Source organism: Rutidosis leptorrhynchoides, chromosome 3, assembly GCF_046630445.1.
Source record: "Rutidosis leptorrhynchoides isolate AG116_Rl617_1_P2 chromosome 3, CSIRO_AGI_Rlap_v1, whole genome shotgun sequence".
NCBI classification, from domain to species: domain Eukaryota; kingdom Viridiplantae; phylum Streptophyta; class Magnoliopsida; order Asterales; family Asteraceae; genus Rutidosis; species Rutidosis leptorrhynchoides.
In genome coordinates this window covers 247,062,648-247,075,051 of record NC_092335.1, presented here as the reverse complement: position 1 = coordinate 247,075,051, position 12,404 = coordinate 247,062,648, and the positions used below count along the sequence as shown (strand labels likewise).

Sequence of the window (12,404 nt, the reverse complement as noted above, 5' to 3'; positions counted from 1 at the left end):
GTTAATCATAATATAGTTTATAATTCTAGTTTGACTAATACAACTGTCCTTGAAACGATACACGGAACTAAACCAGTTACTATACTACTACACGATCGGGTACACTGCCTGTTAGTGTGTAGCAATCTCTAATCGGTATTTTTACATATTATTTTATACAACAATTCATATACCACTTTCCGCACATCACTCGCTCACTAAACACTAAACATATAAACCTTAAACCCTAAAACATTAAACTTAAACCCTAAATCTAAACCTTCAACATACTAAACCCTAAACTCTAAACTCTAAACCCTAAACAATAAATCCTAAACTCTATACCCTAAACCATAAATTCTAAAATCTAAACCCTAAACCCTAACCTGTAAACCATAAACCCTAAACTTATACACTAAACTCTAAACCTTAAACCTTATATCTAAATCCTAAACCCTAAACCAACCAGAAACCCTTTACCCTATACACTAAACCCTAAACCCTAAACTCTAAACCCTATACCATAAACCTTAAATTCTAAAATCTAAACCCTAAACTCTAAACCCTAAACCCTAAACCCTAAATCACAAACTCTAAACCTTAAACCCTGAATCATATACACTAAACCCTAAACGCTATATCTATACTCAAACCATATATTGTAAAAACTAAATCCTATACCCTAAACCATAAATTCTAAAATCTAAATCTTAAACCTTAAAGTCTAAACCATAAACCCTAAACCATATACACTAAACTCTAAACCCTATATCTAAACCCTAAACCCTGAACCACCAACCCTTAACCCTAAACACTAAACCCTATACCCTATACCCTAAGCCATAAACCATAAATTCTAAATTTTAAACCCTAAACTCTAAACTATAAACCCTAAACCCTATACACTAAACGCTATACACTAAACCCTAAACCTTATATCTAAACCCTAAACACTAAACCCTAAATCATAAATTCTAAAATATAAACCTTAAACCAAACCCTAAACCCTATACACTAAACCCTAAACCCTATACACTAAACCCAAAACCCTATATCCAAACCCTAAACCATAAACCCTACATCCTAAATCCTAAATCAACCCTAGACTCTAAACCACCAACCCTTAACCCTACACACTAAACCCTAAACCCTAAACCCTAAATTCTAAAATCTAAACCCTAAACCCTATATACTAAACCCTATCCACTAAACCTATATCTAAACCATAAACAATAAACCATAAACCATAAAACCCTAAACCTTAAACCTTAAACTCTATACCATAAATTTTAAAAACTAAACTCTAAACCCTTAACATAAATCGTAAACACTAAACCGTACACCCTATACACCAAACCCTAAACCCTAAAGCATAAATTCTAAAATCTTAACCCTAAACCCTAAATCTTAAACTGTAAATCATAAACCGTAAACCCTAAATAGCTATTCCTAAACCTTAAACAATTAACTCTCAATGTTAATCATTTTTATCCATTCAACTTATATTAGTTGTCAAAATGAATTTAGTTTGTGCTATAAGTATATATAATTAGAGATTTACAAAAAAAATATTCAAAGGATATTTAACCATAGAACATTTACATCTCAGTTAAATACGTCTCAAGACTTTCTTATAAACAACATTCTTGGTGGTATTTGAATCATTCTCATCGTCGTCCAATATAATTGGTTTTAATCCGCTTTTTTGTAGTCAAATACGTATATCTGCAATGATTGTTTATTCATTTTATTGAAAGAAGTAAATACATATTAATAATTTTTGTAATATGATATATGCTACATGACAAATGTAATGTGTCATTATTATTATTTTTTTTAATTTTTTGTTGTCATCACAAAGTAGGATGCTTTAAAAGAGAATAATTATTAGGTAATAATTAACAACTATGCAACATTGATTTTTTAGTTGTAGTAGTGAAACCCACATATACATATTTTGTAAAGAATATTGTTTGTAGATGTGGCATCCGGAGGGCCTGGCATGACTCCTATATCTCTGACAGATATCATCAATTACAACCTAGCCAAAATTCAAAGAAACACAATATTAGTGTTGCATATTGCATATGAAAGTACACATTAATAACAAACGTAAAGTTCCAATGATAATATATATCATTCTACTGTTGCCATCATCGACTTGGCATGGGTCATCTTCCTAACTACATTTTGTGTATGATTTGCACAAAGACTAACATATACTTATGCCAAACACTAACAGAATGCAGTTTACTACTAACTGCATTGAATTGTTTGTTACCGGCCCACCTGACCCGTCCAGATTGCCACATGCACAACATACAAAAGAAGATTTGTAAACAAAAGCAGTACATAACATACCTTACTAAATTCACTAATTGCAAAAAATGTTAGGCTCGTCCGGTAAGTACCTCAAATGGATAAGCTCTCACAAAAATTACATATAATGTTACACCACAATAACACACATCTTGATCTGCAAATACAACATAAAAGTCATGCTACATATATGTTGTATGTATTGCATATAGTTCAATCCCACTTCACTTGTATGCATTGCATATATTATATAACATATGCTGCACATAGTAGCCCTTGTAAATTCACAATAAGATTACTCATTTTGAACCATTACCATATTGTTTAAGACTAAATAACATGTCAAATTAGTGAACTGAAAATGAATATAAAGGTCAATTGAAGAAGATCATTCACATCCCCACATGGTCAAGGAGACAAATTTTACTCACATTTTAAAATTATAACGTTTAGATCTTAACTTTAGGGTGGTATTTCAAACTTGTAACTGTTAATTTTTTTTGATATTTGCCACCTTATGTTGACTCCTTAAAGGGAACTTCTTGTTACCAATTTCACCTCCTTTTTAGAAGGCTTGCCTAATTCATCATCGAAATCACAACTGCAACAATAGAGAGTTATTGTTACCACATATAATGAAAGATGTGTCGTTATTTTAAGATTCACAAAATTTAACACTTATTGCCTAAAGGCTGATTTTTCAACCTTTAAAACAAAGATATCTCGTGAAGAAATTTATACTGATGAAGGATCTCAATAATAAGTAACTGATGTTAAGTCCGTCACAAAATAGTAAGAAAGAATGATTTAATAAGAAACCAAAATTTTACCTGGGAGCCAAAGTTGCTAATGACCCAACCACCATCCACAACTTCAAACAAAGCTCAACACATTTGACCCGTTAGCTTTAGAGTCAAAGTATTTCTGGTAACCCAGATCTATATTCTTTTTAATATAGTCTCAAAGTGACACCATCATAGATAAGATATGAACAATATTTTAGCAATGCCAAAGCCTGGATAGCCTGATTAGCACCATTTAATAACTTTCTTGTAAGTTTAGTGAAAAGGTAATTACTCAAATATACATGCTTAATTATTTTAAATATGTGTAAACTTCGAAAAGAATGTATTGTACCTTGTATCAAGAAGGCCTCTTGAATGTCGGAAGTAAGTAGAATGTACGCAGGTCTGCCACAAACAATTAAGGTTAGAAAGTCTTAATTAGCCTCATATATATCTAGCAATAAGAGTAGGATGCCTTACTTGATTAGCTGCTCTTTGAAAATCGTTCCTCTTCAAAAACCCATTGACATTTCCATAGCTAAAAATCGCTAGAGAAAACGGATGTAGCTTCTTATGTAGTTCTGCAAAGCTTTTAAAATTATAATAAGTTAAAATTTATAACCCGCCATTTCGCTGGTTTTTAAAATAAAAAATTATGAAACCTATTTTAATTTTGAAAGGTATCATAAAAGTATTGCAATGAATAATCATTGACAAATGAAAAAAGTAAATATAGTGATATATATTTCATAATATTATACTTATATTATGTTATAGAAGCACTTTACAATACAATAGCTTAATAAATCCGTAGCAAGTAAGATTTGTAGATGTAAGCGTATCACCGATCTTAAAGTCCCATCTACCCTCCAACAAACGAAAAATAATAACTAACAAATTTGAAACCAGTTCAAACCACACAATACATGATCATATCAAGTACAACAAAAAGCCTGTTAATAATTAATGATACCAATGAAATTAAAAATTAAGGAATAGGGAAATCTCCAATCCCTTTACAGCAAATAAAGTAAAAAAATACATAATAAATAAATCGGGTACTAATATAATCTAAAATAAAAACTAACATCGATACATTGTTAAAATAGAAAACGGTTTTACAGTATGGAGCACGATTGAGTTCCTAAATAGGTTTACAACCCAATGAAAGGAAAACAATTCATTAGAATGACACCAAAAACCCATCTTCGGCTCTTCACCAAGTGATTTATTCAATACATTGTCAAGCGCTAATGTATAATGCACAACATTAGCTGTATCATAAACTAATTCAACTAATCACACATACCATAAAAATTTAGACACATTTGGAAAAACCTGATGTGGAGTCATTCGACATAGCCATTTGGAAAGTTTCGATGAAGGAGAGATCTGTATCCCCAAAACAAAACAACTGGAAGAAGCAACTACATATATAACATGAGAGAAATCACCAAGAAGCAACTGTCAGAAGTTGTCATTTAGTAGATAATTGTGCCTTGCAATTTGCCTTTTTGACATAGTTCTAGGAACCACATACCCAACATCGTAGTTGGGGGCAGTAGACAATGAACCCACGTTATCTGTAGCCACTTTTCAGTTGCAATCGCGTAAATAACAATGACTAAATATTAACTTTATATTCCGTAGTACAATAAACAAATTTGACAAACAATGAAGTAAAATAATCATATAAAAAATCAAGTTGAATGTAGTTTAAATTGAAGTGGATGATGATTTTGACCAACTTCCATGTTCCTCAAAAAGAAGAAGTAAATAATTCAATCAGTTTGGCACACTTGAAATAATCACAAAGCAAATTAACACATTCATGAGTGAATGGGTCAAACAAACATATATTGCAATACTATTAAATTAGTGCCAGAGAGTTCTATAATGGTTTCCACATTTTGATTCTTGCACTGCACACAAAACATACCTGTAAGTCCTTCAAGTTCTCACCTCACACTAAACTCTGCTTTTTCGAGTACCAGCTTTCCAGATTCAACAGGCAATCATGATTCATGTGACAAGAGAAATCAAATCCAAGGGATGCTCCTAAAATTAGTTCTAATAAGAGATTATAATTTATCTGCAACATATTTACACCTAATACTTGTGCCTCAATTACCTGTAGAACAGACTGGCAGGTAACATCTTCAATCTTGAGCATACCATCAGATGCAGAGGCTAGAATCTCTGCACATACCTTAGCAAATGTAGCCAAAAGATGCTCCGGAGCCATTTGCTTCAGTAATGAAACATATATATGCATTCTTTGAGACCTCGACTTCTCATCGTTACCTCTACAACGTTAAGAAAACATAAAAATAAATAATATTTGACGCTCGCTAAGTAGCTAAAAGTGGTGCCTTGACTGTAAAAAGATGTAAAAAAACAAGTTAAGCACCTAATTATTAACTTCATGCAAGGTATTGTCCATTCTCTGCACTTATACGGATGATCCGACCATATAAACCCTACAAATTGAGCTAATACCGTCCATTCTTTGGTTTGACCCGTTTCACTTGTTCAACCGATTTGACCTTGAACTTATTGTTATTTCATATTAATTTTTTCCTAATAAACCCTTTTATGAGCTTTAAAATATAGACAACACTTTACCTTTCAAACCGACTTGGTCAACTCATTTGACACATTTCATTTTTAGCTAAGTTTCAATTTCCAAATTAACCCATCAGATATAAAATCCAACGTACCTAACTATGTCTGACTTATATTGTATGGTTATACATCTCAGCATGTCTGAGCAAGAAGCATGTAATTCTTGATTTGATGATTTCCAACCTACATTATACGTATTACGTAGTAATTACAAACCATATAAAAGTCAAGGATTAATATCAATTTCTCCAACTTGAACAGTGACCTCGATTATTTGGAATCACAATTTATATATTCATAGAGATAAATAATCTAACAACTAATATCGTTACAATTGTGTTTAACAACGCAAGTAAAGATGAGAAACGAAGCATGTAATTTTAACTTAAAAAGAATTATCTGTAATTTTTTGGTGTGTGTTTGGCGAAGAACATATGAAAACTGGAAACCTGGAAGACTAAACACATAATATCAATTTACACACATAATATATCAATGAGAAGGTTAACCTCAAAAGCAGTAATCAATAATCAATAATAATTCAATAATAATAGCAATAATAATAATGAACAAACAGCGATTAATTGTAAGTCAGACAAGAGTGTATTAAAACATAACAAATTAAACGATAAACATAAACAAACCCTAATAGTGAATATAAATTTATTGATAAAAATGGCCGCTTTAGTATTAAAAATTATCAATTTGCAAACACCACCTGTCATCTTCCTGACCGGTATCTATAAGGTAGTGCAAGCAGCTGTTGTCGATTGCTCAATTCGTTAAGAGTGGATACTGGAAGCAGGTGATGCCAGTTGCTACAGGAAGAAGAGGATGAATAATGATACATCAGTTGGTAGAAAGAAATAATTAAATTGACAAATAAATTATCAAATTAGTTCGATCAACAACAAAAAAACCCCAACCAAAGTTTCATGCTTAAATCGATCAACATCTTGTGGGAGAGAATTAGGGTTTTGGTTGTTGTTTGAATGTGGCGATCATGAAACTCCTATTTCATTATTATCTCCCGTGTGTTTTAGAATCTATTACTACCGACACCCTATGTCATAAATTAGCTACATTAAATTCTATTTCAATTATCTATTATTACCTATATAATCTATAAAAAAATACATATAAATTCAGTTTTTTTTAAAAAAAAACCTTCATAAATAAATAATCTTAAAAGTAACCCCAAGAGTCATAACTCATAAATAAGCTCATTTAATCATGTTAGTGTATTAAATAGAATTCCTATTAAATTAGATTAAATAAATGAAATAAAATAATATATCTATATATAAAAAATGAATAATAAATAAGCTTACTTAATCATGTGTTGATGTATTAAATACAATTTTTAAATTAAATTAAATAATTGTAACAAAATAATATATATATATATATATATATATATATATATATATATATATACATATATATATATATATATATATATATATATATATATATATATATATATATATATATATATATATATATATATATATATATATATATATAAATGAATATAAGATTTAATATTAATTTTATGAACCGGATTAAATCAATATTAGTAACTTACATATAATATATATTTATTATTTATTCAATATCAATTAAATGATAAATAAAGAATTAAATAGTAGTAAAATAAATAATAAATATATGGTAAACCAAAAATGAACAATAAATATACGAACCTTTCATCTTCTTACTAAATTAACTTATTTTTTACTAGCCTATAAATATGTATGTCATCTTTACTTTTCAATAGGAATCATACAATGGGAAGATCACATCATATTATTACTAAAAGATGGATATTCAAGATATGTATAATGAGGTAAATATATGTAATATATATTCAAATATGTATATGTATATATATACGTAGATAAATGTACATATATAACATTGATTTAATCATGAAGTATATATTTTCGGAATATATATATATATATATATATATATATATATATATATATATATATATATATATATATACTGTAATTTGTTTTGTATCCTACATCTCCACTTTTCAGTAGCAATCATACAATGAGAAGATCACGCCATATTACTAAAAGATGAATATTCAAGTTATGTATCATGAGGTAAATATGTGTAATCTATATTTTCTTTTATGATTTAAAATATTATTTAATATATATATATATATATATATATATATATATATATATATATATATATATGTGTGTGTGTGTGTGTGTGTGTGTGTGTGTATTCGAATATATATATGTGTGTGTGTGTGTGTATATATATATATATATATATGTATATATATATATATATATATATATATATATATATATATATATATATATATATATATATATTAATTATAACTTTTGAGTTACTCAGTAATTTGTTATCATTCATCACTTATATCATTTTATATGTTTATATGAATAAAACATCACTTTATATTTAAATATACGGATCATCAAAAGTCTCTCATTGATTATTTTAATAATATATGTAGTATGTACATTATTTATGATTTAAAATATTATTTAATATATATATATATATGTGTGTGTGTGTGTGTGTAATATTGATATATAATTATATATACATACATATATAATTAAATATAATGTGTGTTTGTTTGTTTTTGTAGCTACTGAAGAAAAGCTGAATTAAAAAAAATGTCAAATGTAGACTTGCCAAGAAGACACGTGGTTGGCTCTATGTTGGATGAATTCGTTCGAAGATTCTTTTTTTTTAATGTTTATAATGTGATTATTATATTGTATAATTGTATTTATATATTTAAGTTAATTTAAATTTCTTATATAAATTTTCTTACAATTCTATCCTTTTAATTATTAAATAGTATAGTATAAAAATATATATGTTAAAAAAGTTCAAATCAATTACCAGGATCCTTAACCCAACACCCTAAACAAATCTATGTATTCATTCGCTTTTTGGAGATTCGTAGAAGATTAGCATACATTTTATCTACGTCGGCACTTACTTACCTATTTTGATGTTCGTGGAAGTTTTTGCTTATTTATTACGATTATTATGGACTGTTTTTTTTTATTTATAAAGCATTATTATGGACTGTTAAGAACTCTTTGTTTCATATGGTCGTTATTATATATGTCCTCCCAATAAGAACTATTACGTACGAGACAACCACATACTTTACTTTAAAATAAAAAATGCAAAGCGTAAAAATATCCGTGCAACGCACGGGCAATGCTTCTAGTTGTTATTAAGGGTATTATAGGGTGATAAGTGTAAATAATTGATTTATTAGCTAATTTTTTAGTGGATTATTATTAACAACTATTGGATCAAGGGGTATTATAATGTAATTTTCTAATATAATGGTAATTAAGGGGGTTTTGAAAATATTTATTAGCTAATCTAGACTCTCTTTTAATGTATATAGAGATATAATTATTAGTATTGTTATTATTAAACTTATTATCATTATTATCATTAGTAGTAAAAGTGTTATTTTTATAGTTATTATTATTATCAGTATTATTATTGTTATCATTATTACTAAAAGTATTATTATTATTTTAAATCTATCATTTTATTTCAAATTAGTATTATCATTTAAGGTAACATTTTATTAAAATTATCATTTTAAAAATTATTAATATTATTAGAATTTTCATTATCACTATTATTTTTAGTAACAATATTATCACTACAATAATTATTACAACTATTAATATTAATACTAATATCATTAGTTTTACGATTGATATTACTAATACAAAAATATTTTAATGTAATATATTAACATTGATAATTTACCTTTTTAAATTAATATTAAGTACTTATTTCAAATATTGAAAATAAATATATATTAAGTTTTAATACATGATATGATATTTCTAAACATCAAAATAGAATATTTATAATAAATGACTTATCATATACTTTAAATCTGATATAAATATATATAAATTTTAAGTATTAAGAATATATAAATGAATATAGTTAATAAATTATTAACATAATAAGTATACTAATAATATAAATATATAAACTTGTTCGATTACGATTATATGTTTTAATATATATAATTGATATAGGTTCGTGAATTCCGAGGCCAACCCTGCATTGTTCAGTTCCGTCGTATGCATATTTTTACTACAAAATATCGTATTGTGAGTTTCATTTGCTTCCTTTTTAAATGCTTTTGCAATATATATTTTTGGGACTGAGAATACATGCGCTGTTTTTACAACTGTTTTACGAAATAGACACAAGTACTTAAAACTACATTCTATAATTGGATTATTATACCGGATATCACCCTTTTTAGCTTGGTAGCCTAAGAATTTGGGAACAGACTCCCAAATTGACGCGAATCCTAAAGATAGATCTATCGGGCCCAACAAGCCCCATCCAGGTTATGGATGTTTTAGTACTTCAATTTTTATATACAGATGAGTGTACCTGTATATTTAGGGATATTCTAGATGCATTTTGTTAATGTCGGTTACCAGGTGTTCACCATATGAATAATTTTTATCTCTATGCAGTTTGCGAAATGCCTGATATGAGATGTATATTTATGAAAAAAATGAAATCTTGTGGTCTATTAAAATTATAGAAATAATTGATTACGATAAACCTATGAACTCACCAACCTTTTGGTTGACACTTGAAAGCATGTTTATTCTCAGGTATGAAAGAAATCTTCCGCTGTGCATTTGCTCATTTTAAAGATATTACTCGGAGTCGTTCATGGCATATTTAGGTCAGTTCATCAAAATGGGACCATCTGTTGAAGACTTCGTCCTGGTGGATTAGGACGGGTCGGATTAACGTCAGCCTACGAATCTTGGAAAGTTTGTTAGGATCTATTCGTTATTCCCATGAAAGGGACAGGTGCCACGTCAGTCATTGAGATTAGCAAAGTTTGTTGCAGCCATGAAAGGGACATGTGCCACGTCACCATTCCCTCATAACACCTATAAATACACGATCAAGATCATTCATTCAACGATACTGGATGCATTAATGTTACACCGCCCAAATTAATTACATTACCATTTCTCCAGCTGATAATATAACTCCGATCAAGATTCCGATCGCTATCGGAGTTAATCTTCACCAATATATTAACTTACTCGATTCCAATCGAGTAAGGACAATCTCATCGATTGTTTTACGCCCGTGAAATCCAAATTTCAAATCGGGGTTCGCACAATTATTGGAGTTAAAACATTCGATCCACTCTTTTTTCCAAATCAAGCACTCAAACCCGAAATCAATTTAACAATTACGATTTTGGTTTGATCAAATGGTGCCACCTAAAGGTACGAACATAGCAGCGAAACCAAGTAGCGAAACGGCAAGCAAGAAAGGAACGTCCGATGACGTTCAACCATTTTTGAACAAAGGAAGCTCGCCAACGGTGGAACCACCTCAACCCTAAAAGCAATCAATCGCTCACATTCACTCCGGCGATGCATCAGGAGATGAGATGAATGTTTCCGCTGACGACGAGGACACACAAGAGGACACACCACCTGGCGAGAGAAGGTTGAAACTCGGCATCCCTGATCTCAAAACCGGTGGTTCGAGTGGCATCGAATCATCTCACGATGACACTGACATGATCACCAAGATGATCTCAGCTAACGTCGAAAAGCAAGTAATCGAAAAACTAAAAACCATGTTGAACGACGGCACCAATCTAGCAGAAAGGCAGTAATTGCAAACTCTTGACATCCTGAAGACCAGTCCACTGCCAAACATCTGCACAGGAAGTGAGGGCGTCACCAAGGCTGCCGCGAACGCATGGTTAACAGAGATCCTTGTGCAGGCTGCACTGCCAGCGTATAAACACTCTCTGTCACAACCCACCGTCCAAGGGACTGCGCTCGAGAATCTGTTCGCCCTGATCACCGGTAATAAAGCAAAGCGACCGGTTGAGATGTCGGCTACCAGCTAAAAGCTCTGCGAGCGAATTGCCGGCTGTATCCTTCCTGCTAACATCGTCATACCAGTCACTTTGGGGGTGTACAATGGCACTACTGACCCGGATAATTTTCTGCAAATCTTTGAGGGCGCCATGAAAACCCAACATTGGAGTGATGAGGTAGAGTGTCATTTCTTTTCGACTGTCCTACAGTCTTCCGCCAGGGAATGGTTTGCAAAATTACCACCAAATCGCATCACATGCTTCACAGACTTACGAGAGAAGTTTCTCATGCAATATCAAAATCTTCGCCGGCACACGTTTACACACCTGTACGCTCATGAAATACCAATGTATCGAGGGGAGAAAATTGAAAGCTTCATCACAAGGTACATGCTGGAGTGCCAAAAAATCCCAGGACTTCCGAAAACACAGCAGATTTTCTGGTTCATAACATGCCTGGACAAAGACGCACACCCATCGCTTGTCGCTGAACTTCGATGGAACATCCCGAGTACATTTGCGGATGCTGTAATGGTAGCAAGGCAATACCAACACTCTGGGCGAGAAAGGCAAGTCGGGTATCACCGAGACAAGAAGAAGAGAGATGATGAAACAAGAAGCGACAGCAAACACCGTTATGACAGTAGCCGACGCAGTGACAACCATTACAGAAGCCACAAAAGCCATGAGGAGGCCATAGGCAAACACAAGGCAACGGTAACGGTAGGTACTCAACCCTACCTCTGTAGTGAAATCATCGAATTTTATGT

At 30.7% G+C, this 12,404-nt stretch overlaps 1 protein-coding gene across 5 annotated transcripts; it reads right to left on the bottom strand.

Moving 5' to 3' along the window:
* Positions 1–2,432: 2,432 nt before the first annotated feature.
* Positions 2,433–6,712, bottom strand: LOC139897334 (condensin-2 complex subunit CAP-D3-like). Of its 5 annotated transcripts, none has more exons than XM_071880032.1 (7): positions 6,427–6,712; positions 5,804–5,891; positions 3,564–5,389; positions 3,436–3,488; positions 3,129–3,322; positions 2,848–2,899; positions 2,433–2,455 (listed from the first exon to the last, which is right to left on the bottom strand). In XM_071880032.1, the coding sequence occupies exons 1-3, from the start codon at positions 6,431–6,433 to the stop codon at positions 5,047–5,049; spliced, it is 438 nt and encodes a 145-aa protein (XP_071736133.1). In that variant the 5' UTR covers positions 6,434–6,712; the 3' UTR covers positions 2,433–2,455; positions 2,848–2,899; positions 3,129–3,322; positions 3,436–3,488; positions 3,564–5,046. The 5 variants fall into 5 exon arrangements, with proteins under 5 accessions (XP_071736133.1, XP_071736134.1, XP_071736135.1 ...); XM_071880033.1 differs by lacking the exon at positions 2,433–2,455 and having other exon boundaries at positions 2,705–2,899; positions 3,564–4,333; positions 4,422–5,389; XM_071880034.1 differs by lacking the exon at positions 2,433–2,455 and having other exon boundaries at positions 2,705–2,899; positions 3,564–5,141; positions 5,215–5,389.
* Positions 6,713–12,404: the final 5,692 nt, after the last annotated feature.